The sequence below is a fragment of the Schistocerca gregaria genome, chromosome 7, assembly GCF_023897955.1.
Source record: "Schistocerca gregaria isolate iqSchGreg1 chromosome 7, iqSchGreg1.2, whole genome shotgun sequence".
NCBI classification, from domain to species: domain Eukaryota; kingdom Metazoa; phylum Arthropoda; class Insecta; order Orthoptera; family Acrididae; genus Schistocerca; species Schistocerca gregaria.
The window spans coordinates 121,747,838-121,763,710 of NC_064926.1; the positions used below are offsets into that span (position 1 = coordinate 121,747,838).

At 44.8% G+C, this 15,873-nt stretch overlaps 1 protein-coding gene across 1 annotated transcript in view; it reads left to right on the forward strand.

Annotated features, from left to right (window-relative positions):
- LOC126282318 (cholinesterase 1-like) overlaps nt 1–15,873 on the forward strand; it is a 175,167-nt gene that overhangs the window by 138,063 nt on the left and 21,231 nt on the right. The window contains exons 6-7 of the mRNA XM_049981975.1: nt 9,975–10,140; nt 14,573–14,754. Coding sequence (XP_049837932.1) covers nt 9,975–10,140; nt 14,573–14,754 — 348 coding nt within the window. The remainder of the gene's footprint in view (nt 1–9,974; nt 10,141–14,572; nt 14,755–15,873) is intronic.

The following is a 15,873-nucleotide window of genomic DNA, read 5'->3' on the forward strand; positions in this document are numbered from 1 at the left end:
CCACATTTGGTCTACACTTATTAATTTGAATGGAATCGAGATTGTCACTCAGGGAGGCGTCAAGCGAATTTTTATCTGCTTTTTTGAATAGGTATATTTTCCGCTTATTTTTCGAGGTTTTGGGGATTACAATATTCAATCTCGCTACGAAAACCCTATGTTCACTAATCCCTGAATCGGTTCTGATGCTCGTTATTAACTCAGGATTATTAGTTGCTAACAGGTCAAGTGTCTTTCCACAACCGTTTACTATTCTCTTGGACTCATGAACTAACTGCTCGAAATATTTTTCAGAGAATGTGTTTAGCACAATTTCGGATGATATTTCATGTGTACCTCCGGAATTGAACATGTATTTTCGCAAACATATCGACTGTAAATTAAAGTCACCACCAACTATTATCGTATGAGTCGGGTACGTGTTTGAAATCAAACTCAAGTTCTCTTTGAACCTTTCAGCTGTTGTAACATCTGAATTGGGAGGTCGGTAAAAGGATCGAATTATAATTCTATTCCGGTTGCCAAAAATGACCTCTGTCCATACTAACTCGCAGGATGTATCTACTTCAATTTCAAGACAAGTTAAACTACTACTGACAGCAACAATCATGCCACCGCCAACTATGTTTACCCTATCCTTACGGAACACCTATAGGTTCTTCGCAAAAATTTCGGCTGAGCTTATATCCGGCTTTAAACAGCATTCAGTGCCTATAACAATTTGAACATCAGTGCTTTCTATTAGCGCTTGGAGCTCTGGTACTTTCCCAACACAGCTACTACAATTTACAACTGTTATACCAATGGTGCCCATATCTACGTTCTCCCTGTGTTCAGCCAGCACCCTTTGTGACTGAAGCCCTTCTTGTGTTTTCTGAGACCCTCTAACCTAAAAAACCACCAAGTCCACGCTACAGAGCCCCTGCTACCGGTTTAGCCGCCTCCTGCGTATAGTGGACACCTGACCTATTCAGCGGAACCCGAAACCCAACCACCCTTTGGAGCAAGTCGAGAAATGTAGAGCATACACGATCGCAGAACCGTCTGAGCCTTTGATTCAAACCCTCCACTCGGCTATGTACCACAGATCCGCAATCGGTCCTGTCGACTATGTTGAAAATGGCCAGCTCTGCTTTCATCTTGCAAGCAAGAATGGCAGCCTTACCAGTTCTGTTAGCCGCCCGAAACCAGAGAGGATCTCTTCTGATCCAAAGTGACACACATAATCTGTACCGACGTGAGCCACCACCTGCAGCTGGCTGCACTCTGTACTCTTCACGGCATCAGGGAGGACCCTTTCCACATCTCGAATGACTCCACCCGGTATGCACACGGAGTCACACTGGTTTTCTTATCCTTCTTGTCAGTCAAGTCTCTAAGGGGCCCTATAACGCGCCTAACGTTGGAGCTCCCAACTACCAATAATCCCGCCCTCTGCGATTGTCCGGATCTTGCAGGCTGAGTGTTAGCGACACTGTCAGCCCCACAGCACGTGGAACTTGTTTGTCAGACCATCCGGGGAGGCCTTACGTGCGGTCGCCTGGGAAGTCTTTCACCGCCTGCTTCGCCCTGAGGCGACCTCCTACTCTACCACAGGTGAGGGATCAGTGCCAGTGCTGGGTTGGCCGCCGGCGAGGACAGATCGGAGGGCTCGGACGTGCTGGACGTCCGTTGGATCCCCACAGCCGGCCCACAACAGTGGTGCCCATCCGCTGCCTCAAACTGTGTAACCGAAGCCATCACAGCCTGAAGCTGAGAGAGAAGTGTCACCAACTCAGCTCGCACCCGCACATAACACTCGCACTCCCTGTTCATACGAAAGACCATGGAAAACTAAACTATGCAGATAAATGGACTATCGGCACTTGCTGCGCAACTCTACTGTAGACCCTGATCGAAACACAAGAACTGTGTCTAATAATACGCGTATTCAAAAACCTAACTACCGAAGCACTCAGGTGAAACTAAATAATTGACCCCTGATTAAGAAATTGTAATATGTCACAAAATCGGTTTACTCTCCGACGCAAACATAACGCGAGAACAGTGGCTATTAGATATTAAATTTACATGCAGAAACTCAAGACACTAAACTATTAAAGCACACAGATCATATAATAAAATTAGCTTCTGGTTAGAAACTCGTAAATGTCACAAAAGCGGTTACTTCCCTGTTGCTGCGTCTGTCTCGATCGGCTACTATTACTGCCTTACATAAAAATTGTGTAACCTAAATGGTATTTTCTCCGTCAAAACAAGCAGACGAACTAGTAAAATTAACTAACACATGCGCGCCTCAGTGGCGGACAGGATGTTTTCGTGATGCTGAAAGTGACTTTACGGGAAGATGATGAAGGGAAGATATATCAACTAGAGATCGAAAATACTGGTCCGGAAACCACTTAGCCAGAAAAAAATTACAATTTGCATTGAAATGCTGGGGATACTGGAATTCTAACAATACTCGTACACAATTTCTTCCACATTATTCAACGTGCATCTTCGTCAATCCGGCCATTTTTTCACGCTTGCCCCCCTAGTACAAGAAGTCATATTCACAACAGTTGTTCAAGTTGACATTCGAAGATTCCCTGTAGGCATCAGATTGTCATACAAAGCCACAGGCAGCGAGAATTTGTACCAGGAAATCTTCTTCAGTAGCAACATGTGTGTCGCACTTAAGACTTCGCATGATACCACAAGAAGATATCAAGTAGGGCCAAATTAGATGAACGTGCTGGCTCTCCTCTAACCATCCACTATTCAGAGTACATCTGCCGTAAGTGCTGAGCAACAGTACGTGGGACTCCATGGAGTTGGAACAACTTAAGTGCATGAACATTGACAGAGATATATTCCAACAATGTGTGGAAACTACATACGCAGAGCATCGACCATAGAACGCTCCAACACTCTGTAACGACACGAACGTAGGCTGATGGACTCAGTGCCGTCAAGTGTGCCACTTACAGCAATATGCACACCCAGAGTTGCTCAACGAGCGTCGCCGGCTGAACTTGACATTTTGCACACGTTATACGGCACTTTTACAGCCACAAAGCCACAAGGGGACCGTTTCCACACAAAGAAATACTGGCCCTCCAGACAGGCAGAGCATGCGTGGTAACAGCGAATCATTGTGTCGTCATAGTGGCGCCATCCACCGTGAGGTCGCTACCACTCTTCCGTCATCCTGGCAGGACCGCCTGCCAAGCCATCCAGACACCGCCTGATGGGTCGAGGGGTTAAATGAGGCCCTCCCAACAACGGACCCACTGGGTCAGTGGCCAGGTCAGTCGCCGCCTGTCTGCAGCTGATCCTAGGTTCGCTCCCTGAACAATTACGCCCCTCATTTGCTATTGCCAGGAAGAACTCAGCGTTCCACACTCAGCCGGCCATGCCAGCCTGACGCGTCAGTCATGATGTTGCTCAGGCATGTCTGGGCTGTTTACTGCGCCTGGACCGCGCTATGCCGGGACCGCGCGAAGCGTAACTGTGGCCAAATACAACACTTCGCTGCTGTGTGGTCTGTGGGTCGAAGTCAACGTTCCAGCTCCACCTGAAGCAGGCTTGAGTTGTACTATGAACTGCCGGGTGTAGTAAAGGGATTATATAGCCTCGGAGGGCCTTCTGATCCACTCCGACCCATCATCCTCCACAAAGATATACCCACACTCTACAAACCCTTGGTTCAACACAGTGCAGAAATCCCTTCAGCCACCGTCGCTATGGAAGTGTAAAAGACGTTCGAGATAAGTAAGGGAACTTACAAGGAACAGCAGAATACGGCCAGACTGCAAGACAATAGTTTGTCGTTAAGAGTTAATTGGTTCAAATGGCTCTGAGCACTATAGGACTTTACTTCTGAAGTCATCAGTCCCCTACAACTTATAACTACTTAAACCTAACTAACCTAAGGATATCGCGTACATCCATGCTGAGGCGGGATTCGAATCTGCGACCGTACCGGTCTCGCGGTTCCAGACTGTAGCGCCTAGAACCGCTCGGCCGCTCCCGCCGACCCTAGATTATATGAAGGGAAATATGCCACAGCATATCGACCGCCAAGCGTTGGCATTTCTCACATCAGCCAGATTCAAAACAAACAAGATCATAAGCAGGGAAACATTAATCCAGGAATATCATATCGAGATCGGATCCTGTAAAGGGGAGTTTTGAGTGTGGTCTACTGACTGTGCGTTAGTAACTCAGCATTGCACACGGGAGACAAGGTTCCGAGCTTGTGTCTGATTCCAGCACGCAGTTTTTATCTGTACAGTTGTTTAAAAAAATGTTTTCCATATAGCTCAGACACAATTCACCGCGAGACCTTGGAAACGACTACTGTATACGTTGCAGTGGTTCAGTACTAATAACAGTGACGATACATTGGAGCCAGAGAGTCAGACGTCCAACCATAGTTGTGGAAGGAGTATTACAGCTACACAAAACCTGCTGCCGAACGTAAGAACACTGACTTGGTGCAGAAAATTGCTAGGGAACCAGATGTACGAAGGTGAAACACTGCATTAATTTGTACGATCAAGAAAGGAATCTGCTTCAAATTGATTATTGTGAACTCAGTGTGATGGATTAGCTTTCCAGACGTGATAAGAAAATGAAACTTCCTGGCAGATTAAAACTGTGTGCTGGACCGAGACTCGAGCTCGGGACCTTTGCCATCGCGGGCAAGTGAAGCTGTGAGGACGGGGCGTTAGTCGTGCTTGGGTAGCTCAGATGGTAGAGCACTTGCCGCGAAAGACAAAGGTTTCGAGTTCGAGTCCCGAGTTCGGCACACAGTTTTAATGTGCCAGGAAGTTTCGTATCAGCGCACACTTCGCTAGAGAGTGAAAGTCTCATTCTGTGATAAGAAAATATCCAGTCATCTTACCCAAGAGGTAAACCTTCGCCGGATAACTGTGCATGTTATAGTGAAGCTTCTGGGATGAGAAGGTCCACTGGCTCCAGATAGAATCCTGCCAGCAGATTACCGACGAGGGTTGGTGTGCCAGGCAGCCAGGATGTGGTTTTTAGACCGTTTCCCCACATACTACTAGATGAATATCGGGATGGTAGCCAAGTCCCGCCTCAGTTACACGATTCTCAATCACTGCCGGCAGTCAGTTGGGGTACACATGTCGTGTCCCGGGGGATGACGCGGTGACTATAGGAATGGTATCCGGCCATCTCTTAAGCTCACCACGCCACATCCGTTAATAATCGTGCCAACCCTGTGCCTAAGCAGGACAAAGGCACAAAAGAAAGAAGAAACAGAAAACCTTAGACAAGCAGTATGGTAGAAGAATTTCAAGTTGTTGACGAGAAATGTGAGAAAAAAAATGGTTCAAATGGCTCTGAGCACTATGGGACTCAACTGCTGTGGTCATCAGTCCCCTAGAACTTAGAACTACTTAAACCTAACTAACCTAAGGACATCACACACATCCATGCCCGAGGCAGGACTCGAACCTGCGACCGTAGCAGTCGCACGGTTCCGGACTGCGCACCTATAACCGCGAGACCACCGCAGAAATGTGAGAACCAGATATTCTGCAAAAGGGTAGCAACAGTTACAAAGAACTGCGACATATGGCAACGACTGAAACGTAAATAGTCCCGACTTCTGACGAGTTTGTGCCATAAAAGCACGCGCATCAAAGAAAATTCTGAATATGGATTTTTTTTTTGGGGGGGGGGGGACTCTTGTCTAAAGAAGATTTTGGATAACAATACATGTTTCTAATGTTCGAAGAAATCTCTGGCTTTGAACCAGTCGCTGTCAACTACACTCCAAGATATTATAGCTGAAACATGCTAGTCATCCTCAGGTGAGTTCTCAGAGATTGACTAATATTTGTGTCAGTGGATGGATTTGGCGAGAATACGAGTCTGTACCTAAATAAACAATTGTGATTACCTGCAGCCGACCACTGAACGGTCACTTCCAAAGTGGTGCTAAGGACACAGGTTTTAAAGCTATGAACGTTCCTGCTGAGCGATGATGGCAGCAAGGAGAAACAGACCGCACAGTGATTAGAGGTGTATATACATGTTGCTCAATTGATGGTGACCGGGCCAAATATCTCACAAAATAAGCGTCAGACGAAAAAACTACAAAGTTCGAAACTTGTCTAGCTTGAAGGGGGAAACCAGATGGCGCTATGGTTGGCCCGCTAGATAGCGCTGCCATAGGTAAACGGATATCAACTGCGTTTCTTAAATAGGAACCCCCATTTTTATTACATATTCGTGTAGTACATAAAGAAATATGAATATTTTAAGTGGACCACTTTTTTCGCTTTGTGATATATGGCGCTGTAATAGTCACAAGCATATGGCTCACAATTTTAGACGAACAGTTGCTAACAGGTAGGTTTTTTAAAATTAAAATACAGTACGTAGAAACGTTTGAACATTTTATTTAGGTTGTTCTAGTGTGATACATGTACCTTTGTGGACTTGCAATTCCTGAGAACGCATGCTGTTACAGCGTGATTACCTATAAATATCACATTAATGCAATAAATGCTCAAAATGATGTCCGTCAACCTCAGTGCATTTGGCAATATGTGTAACGACATTCCTCTCAAGAGCGAGTAGTTCGCCGTCCGTAATGTTTGCACAAGCATTGACAATGCGCTGACGCATGTTGTCAGGCGATGTCGGTGGATCACTATAGAAATTATCCTTCAACTTTCCCCACAGAAAGAAATCCGGCGACGTCAGATCCGGTGAACGTGCGGGACATGGTATGGTTTTTCGACGACCGATCCACCTGTCATGAAATATGCTATTCAATACCGCTTCAACCGAGCTAAGTGCCGGACTTCCATCATGTTGGAAGTACGTCGCCATTCTGTTATGCAGTGAAACATCATGTTGTAACATCGGTAGAACATTACGTAGGAAATCAGCATACATTGCACCATTTAGATTGCCATCGATAAAATGGGAGGCAATTATCCTCCTCCCACAATGCCGCATCATACAATAACCCGCCAAGGTCGTTGATGTTCCACTTGTCGCAGCCATCGTGGATTTTCCGTTGGCCAATAGTACTGTTGGTGAATGACGCTTCGTCGCTAAATAGAACGCGTGCAAAAAATCTGTCATCGTCTCGCAATTTCTCTTGTGCCCAGTGGCAGAACTCTACACGACGTTCAAAGTCGTCGCCACGCAATTCCTGATGCATAGAAATATGGTACGTGTGCAATCGATGTTGCTGTAGCATTCTCAACACCGACGTTTTTGAGATTCCCGATTCTAGAGCAATTTGTCTGCTACTGATGTGCGGATTAGCCGCGACAGAAGTCAAAACATCTACTTGGGCATCATCATTTGTTGCAGGTCGTGGTTGACGTTTCACATGTGAATGAACACTTCCTGTTTCCTTAAATAACGTAACCGTCCTGCGAATGGCCCGTATACTTGGATGATGTCGTCCAGGATACCGAGCAGCATACATAGCACACGCCCGTCGGGCATTTTGTTCACAATAGCCATACGTCAACAAGATATCGACCTTTTCCGGAATCGGTAAACAGTCCATTTTAACACAGGTAATGTATCACGATGCAAATACCGTCCGCACTGGCGGAATGTTACGTGATAGCACGTACTTATACGTTTGTGACTATTACAGCGCCAAAAAAGCGAAAAAAGTGGCCCAACTAAAACATTCATATTTCTATACGTACTACACGAATATGTAGTAAAAATGGGGGTTCCTATTTAAAAAAACGGAGTTGATATCCGTTTGACCTATGGCAGCGCCATCTAGCGGGCCAACCATAGCGCCATCTGGTTTTCCCCTTCAAGCTAGACGAGATTCGTTCTCTGTATTTTTTTTTTCTTTTGATGCTTATTTCGTGAGGTATTTGGCCCGGTCACTATCAATGGACCATCTTGTATACCAGGTGGATCTGGGGATGGGAGTGGCAGCCACAAAATCTACCATTAAACAGTAAATAGAAACATAAGATCATTTTAGCAGTCAGAGGTAAATTTATTCCGGAACTCAAATCATACGTCTGTGACGTGCCTTCCATCACGATTAAATGTTTAAATATACCCTATGGAAAAGTTTCTAATATCCTGCCTCACTGGCGATATGTAAACAGACTCGGTGAATAGCGATGACACTATTTGTACAGCTCGTAGTTCCGCCTTCGGAAGCTGCGAATCCGGGCGTCACGGCAAAACGTCTATTGGTAAAGGCAGTTAGCTCTCTATAGAAAAAAAGTACCCACCCAGCGAGTTTATTGGCAGCTCAAATCTCGTCGTCTAGGTTTCCGTTAATCTGATTCTCAAATGTACCGTAACGAAAAAGAAAAAGAACTACTGATCATGAAGGTATTATCGGAATGAGACAGAAATCGTGTGATGTGATGTACTCGCACATGTACAAACATACAAATGATTACAGTTTTCTAAAAATTGGATAATTTGTTCAAGGAAAAGAGCTTCACAAATAGAGCTAATCAATAACGCGTGGGCCACCTCTGGTCCTTATGCAATGAGTTATTCGGCTTGTCATTGATTCATAGGTTGCTTGGATGTCCTGCTGAGGAATATTATGGCAAACTCTGTTCAAATGGCGCGTTAGATCGTTAAGTCCCAAGCTGTTTGTAGGGTCCCTCCCGTTCTCAGTTCGGGAGAGATCGTGTGACCTTGCTTGCTCAAAGTACGATTTAGTAAGCATGAAGACAAGCAGTAAATATTCTCGTCCTGTGCAAGAGGGTATTATTTTTCTGAAATGTAAGCCAAGAATGACATGTCACGAAGGGCAACAAAACAGCGTGCAGAATAACGTTGACGTACCGCTGTGCTCTAAGTGTGCAGCGGATAACGCCCAAAGGCGTCCTGCTATGAAAAGTAATTTGCTCTCCAGACTATTGCTCCCGTTTGTCGGGCCATATGGCCGTCGACAGTCAGGTTTATATTCCACCACTGTCCAGGTCATCTTCAGACACGTTTTCGCTGGTCGTCGCGGATCAAAAAAAAAAAAAATAATGGCTCTGAGCACTATGTGACTCAACTGCTGTGGTTATCAGTCCCCTAGAACTTAGAACTACTTAAACCTAACTAACCTAAGGACATCACACACGTCCATGCCCGAGGCAGGATTCGAACCTGCGACCGTAGCAGTAGCACGGTTCCGAACTGCGCGCCTAGAACCGCGAGACCACCGAGGCCGGCGCCGCGGCTCAGTTCCACACGCATCCCTGATGACAATTCTACCCTGGTCAACAAGATATTCTCCAATTAAGAACGTATGGAGCAGGCAGTACCCTCTAACCAGCTCGGAATTTTAACGATTTAACACGAAAGATGGACAGAATGCGGGACGATATCCTCCAGGACACCCAGCAATTTTGTCAATCAATGCCAAGGCGAATAACTGCTTGCTTAGGGGCGAGAGCTGGGCCGATGCGTTATTGACTGGTAACTCTCTTTCTCTTGAATAAATCGTCCAGTTTTTCTGAAATCGTAATCATTTCTTTGTCTGTATATGTACGTCACATCCACCGTTCTTTTTTTGTGTACAGTTGTTGTCTCACTCTCATGCCTTTTCAATACAAAAGGTATACAGCCAACCTGCTGGATAAGTTAATTGCAATCGGTTGACTGTCTGCTTCATAATATTGGAAATTTGTTTACGGTTGCTGCTGTTAGCTATATTTAAAACTGTCGTTCTTGTGTACCTAGAAAATTTTGGAACTCGGTTTGATTGAGTGTTGTTGGGAAAGACTATTCCGACTTTGTGTCACTTGTACTTATTTGGGCTCAGGTAAAGTGCAATCTTGACGCTCACTTCCTACAATACTCTCGGCCATCGACTTAGCATCCAATTTGGTTTCCACACGAGACGTGGTTTGCACTAGTGACCCTCGTTCTCAGATAACGGTAAGGAATTTTGATCAGGGTAGTATACCTCTGAATCTCATTCCGAACGTCCGTCTCCTGTGTTCCAGGACAAGAAACGGTTCAGCACATTTGCTTTCCTGGCTGTCGTGGAGGAGGAATGGGAAGGAGCTTTCATCACGGACACGCCAACTGGAATCCTGGAAAGCGGTCACGTCAACCGCGTGCCGCTGATCGCCGGCTTTAATTCTGCCGAGGGACTGGCCACCGTTAACGGTCAGTGCTTATTCCCCTTATCATCGGGCTGCTGATTCAGATATTACGGACAGTGCAATGGTTAACAGTATATGTGTAATTTATGGAGCCCGACTGCATCATCTATATATTCTACAAATTCCTTAAAATCTGTAATGGCCGCTATCGACAGGGGATCTCAGGCTGATTCCGTATTTCTGGATTTCCGGAAAGCTTTTGACACCGTTCCTCACAAACTGCAGGCCTATGGGGTATCGCCTCAGTTGTGCGACTGGATTCGCGATTTCCTGTCAGGAAGGTCGCAGTTCGTAGTAATAGACGGCAAATCATCGAGTAAAACTGAAGTGATATCAGGTGTTCCCCAGGGAAGTGTCCTGGGACCTCTGCAGTTACTGATCTATATAAATGATCTGGGTGACAATCTCTTAGGTTGTTCGCAGATGATGCTGTAATTTACCGTCTAGTAAGGTCATCCGAAGACCAGTATCAGTTGCAAAGCGATTTAGAAAAGATTGGTGTGTGGTGTGCCAGGTGGCAGTTGAAGCTAAATAACGAAAATTGTGAGGTGATCCACATGAGTTCCAAAAGAAATCCGTTGGATTCGATTACTCGATAAATAGTACAATTCTCAAGGCTGTCAATTCAACTAAGTACCTGGGTGTAAAAATTACGAACAACTTCAGTTGGAAAGACCACATAGATAATATTGTGGGGAAGGCGAGCCAAAGGTTGCGTTTCATTTGCAGGACACTTAGAAGATGCAACAAGTCCACGAAAGAGACAGCTTACACTACACTCGTTCGTCCTCTGTTAGAATATTGCTGCGCGGTGTCGGATCCTTACCAGGTGGAATTGACGGAGGAGATCGAAAGGGTGCAAAAAAGGGCAGCTCGTTTTGTATTATCACATAATAGGGGAGAGACTGTGGCAGATATGATACGCGAATTGGGATGGAAGTCATTAAAGCAAAGACGTTTCTCGTCGCGGCAAGATCTATTTACAAAATTTCAGTCACTAACTTCCTCTTCCGAATGCGAAAATATTTTGTTGAGCCCAACCTACATAGGTAGGAATGATCATCAAAATAAAATAAGAGAAATCAGAGCTCGAACAGAAAGGTTTAGGTGTTCGTTTTCCCCCACGCTGTTCGGAGTGGAATGGTACAGAGATAGTATGATTGTGGTTCGATGAACCCTCTGCCAAGCACTTAAATATGAATTGCAGAGCAGTCATGTAGATGTAGATGTAGATGTCGTAGTTGTTAATTCGAGTTCGAAAGTTATGTCCCAAATCCATCAACATTTGTGGGATATACTATATATTGAAAACTCTATTGACGGACATCCCACTAGCTAGAACGGGACGTGCGTTCTTGCCGTGAGACACTGTGCAACATGCTAAAAGAAATTCACACAAAATATGTTCTATCATGTGCTATCTCTTCAATAACAGTATAATTTTGATTCTTCCCATTTTAACCCCTGATGTTGATCTTGATTGCTCCAAAGCCCAACAGGCCACAACCAATTCGAGGTTCACCTCTAAATTTACCCATAACAAGTGTACTTACAACGTACATTATCCAAACAACTGAGACCCATCGTTCATAAAAAGTTAAGATCCACCTGATAGCACTGCTATCCGCACTATAGTGAGAAAGAATTGGAGGGCCTCTGAATGAAATATCAGTCTAATGAGCGTAGGATATGGGCTGCGAGTAAATCGTAAAAGAACGAAAGTAGTGAGTAGTCGCTGAAATAAGATAAGTGATAAGCTGAACCTCAAATTTGGGGGAAACGTGACGGAATTCTGATACCTTGGAAAAAAATGACCCGTGACGGATGAAGAAAGGAGGATATATAAAGCAGACTAGCACCGGCAAAGAGGGCTTTCCTCGCTAAAGCAAGTCGGCTAGCGTCAAAGAGGAAATTTCTGAAAACATACCTCTGGAGCATAACATTGAACAGAAGTGAATCAAGGTCTCTGGGAATACCGACAAAGAATAGAATATAAGCTTCTTAGGTGTGGAGTTACTGAATATGTAAATGAGTCTAAGAACGTTTCAATTCATCGCTGATTCATTTTTGCTATCTTTCAATGCTTTCGTTATTTAACAGGATTTATAAGACAATAAATGAGAAACGTATGTCCAGGATAGTTAGGTAAGGAATATGTGTAAGACACTGACAACAAGAAGGGCTAAGATGATTGGATATGTGTTGAGATATCATGGAACAGTTTCCATGGTGGTAGAAGACGGAGCTGTAGAGGGTAAAAACTGTAGGGGAAGTTAAAGATTGAAATACAGCCAAGAAATAATTGCTGATATTGGTTGTAAGTGGTACTCTGAGATGAGGATATTTGCACAGAAATGGAAGTTGTGACCAGCTGCATCAACCCGTCAAAAAAATCTTCCCCCTCCTATCCCAAAAATTGTTTTTATGGGCTTTCTGGTACACCACATCTACTAGCTAAACTTGAGAAATTATGCCTCCACTATATATCTATAAATATTAACTATACCCGCCTTTATTTCAACCAATCTCCTCTGGTTGTAGTATGTCCACAAAGTAAATTCCATTGCTTATCAGTGGATCAGACACATCTTGTAGATAATAAAAAAAAAGCTTCCAAATCTCAGGAGTACTGTGACCTGTTTCTCAAGCTAATGTACAAAAAATTTCCACACGAATGAGAATACAGAGTAAATAAAGAACCACTACGAAAATTTTTCCGCCTTCCTTTTATACAGAGATGTTATGACACAAATGGAAATAAATATATTAAATACACTATAATAATACGTTATATTTCATATCGACCCTGCTGCAGATGAACGCTACGTCCACTCAGCACAAACACAAACATATTGCAATCTAGTCATCAAACTATTTAGCCTACTCCCACCAGTACACTACTGGCCATTAAAATTGCTATCTCAAGAAGAAATGCAGATGATAAACGGGTGTTCATTGGACAAATATATTATACTAGAACTGACATGTGATTATATTTTCACGCAGTTTGGGTACATAGATCCTAAGAAATCAGTACCCAGAACAACCAACTCTGGCCGTAATAACGGCTTTGATACGCCTGGGCATTGAGTCAAACAGAGCTTGGATCGCGTGTACAGGTACAGCTGCCCATGCAGCTTCAACACGATACCACAGTTCATCAAGAGTTGCTCGGCCACCATTGACCAGACGCTTTCAATTGGAGAGAGATCTGGAGAATATGCTGGCCAGGGCAGCACTCGAACATTTTCTAGATCCAGAAAGGCCCGTACAGGACCTGCAACATGCAGTCGTGCATTATCCTGCTGAACTGTAGGGTTTCACAGGGATCGAATGAAGGGTAGAGCCACGGGTCGTAACACATCTCAAGTGTAACGTCCACTATTCAAAGTGCCGTCAATGCGAACAACAGCTGACCGAGACGTGTAACCAATGGCATCCTATACCATCACGCCGGATGATGACAAATACACGCTTCCAATGTGCGTTCACCGCGATGTCGCCAGACACGGATGCGACCATCTTGATGCTGTAAACAGAACCTGGATTCATCCGAAAAAATGACGTTTTGCCATTCGTGCACCCAGGTTCCTCGTTGAGTACACTATCGCAGGCGCTCCTGTCTGTCATGCGGCGTCAAGGGTAGCGGCAGCCATGGTCTCCGAGCTGATAGTCCATGCTGGTGCAAACGTCGTCGAACTGTTCGTGCAGATGGTTGTTGTCTTGCAAACGTCCTCATTCGTTGACTCAGGGATCGAGACGTGGCTGCACGATCCGTTACAGCCATGCGGATAAGATGCCTGTCATCTCGACTGCTAGTGATACGAGGCCGTTGGGATCCACCCTCCTGAACCAAACGATTCCATATTCTGCTAACAGTCATTGGATCTCGACCAACGCGAGCAGCAATGTCGTGATACGATGAACCGCAATCGTGATAGCCTACAATCCAACCTTTATCAATGTCTGAAACGTGATGTTACGCATTTCTCCTCCTTACACGAGCCATCACAACAACGTTTCACCAGGCAACGACGGTCAACTGCTGTTTGTGTAAGAGAAATCGGTTGGAAACTTTCGTCATGTCAGAACGTTGTAGGTGTCTCCACCGGCGCCAGCCTTGTGTGAATGCTCAGAGAAACTAATCGTTTACATATCACAGCATCTTCTTCCTGTCGGTTAAATTTTGCGTCTGTGGCACGTCATCTCCATGGTGTAGCAATTTTAATGGCGAGTAGTGTCTATATGAAATACACTGTAATAGTACGTTATATTTCATCTGGACTTTGATGGAGATGAACGCTACGTCGACTCAGCAGAAACATATACATATTGCAATCTAATCATCAAATTATTTCACCTACTCCCACTAGTAAAAGACAGTGTTTCAGTGTTAGAATGACCCATGTTCTTTATGGTATTGTATAATTTTCCAGCAAAAAACGTGTTCTTGGACGAGGAAACGATCGCAGCTTTCGACGCCAGCTTTGTCGATACGATCAGCTTGGACGTCACCGCAGGCGATGAGGAATACCGTCGGGAGGCCGCACTGAAGATCCGCGATTTCTACTTTGGCGGTGTCCCAATCAACAGTGACGACTTCAACCGTCTTGTTCAAGTGAGTAAAACACGAAGCAGTCTCTTAATGATCATGTTATTGGAAGTCTTTCTTATCAACATTCATGTTGTCACACACGGCGCACTGACATTAACACGGCGACCGCCTACGTTCGACGTAAACGTGTAATGACCACCCACAAACGGCAGGCGGCAGTATTAGCAGTGGAGGTTATGCAAAGCGTGTCTGGGGGGCGGATAAATAGTGCATTTGCCTTAACTCTTCGTATTGTGCGGGGATGCTATCTACCAGGCGATCAAAAAGTCAGAGTAATTTTGAAAACTTAATAAACCACGGAATAATGTAGGTAGAGAGGTAAAAATTGACACACATGTTTGGAATGACATGGGGTTTTATTAGAACCGAAAACAAACAAAGTTCACAAAATGTCCGACAGATCGCGCTGGAGAGCAAAACGTCAGTGACTGCACATGACAATCGTGTATAAAAGGAGCTGTAATGAGAGAGAGAGAATCAGACGCGCGAGCAGTTGCAACACATCTACCGTTGCTGGGCCTTTTTTCTTCGAGGAAATGTGTGATTCTGATTTTGTAACAGCTACCGTGACGGGTGAGAGGTACGCCGATATGTTACAGAATCGCATCATCCCCAGCGTGGCTGATAAACACCTGCTGGAACGTACGATGCTTTTGCAGGATGGTGCTCCAGCCCATTTTGCTAGACGCGTGAAAGATCTTTTGCGCGTCGTTTGGTGATGATCGTGTGCTCAGCCGCCACTTTCGTCATGCTTGGCCTCCCAGGTCCCCAGACCTCAGTCCATGCAATTATTGGCTTACCTGAAGTCGCAAGTGCATCGTGATCGACCGACATCTCCAGGGATGCTGAAAGACAACATCCGACGCTAATGCCTCATCATAACTCCGGACATGCTTTACAGTGCTGTTCACGACATTATTCCTCGACTAGAGCTATCGTTGAGGAATGATGGTGGACATATTGAGCATTTCCTCTAAAGAACATCATCTTTCCTTTGTCTTATTTTGTTATGCTAATTATTGCTATTCTGATCAGATGAAGCGCCATCTGTCGGACATTTTATGATTTTTTTTTTTATTTATTTTCGGTTCTAATAAAACCTCATGTCATTCCAACCATGTG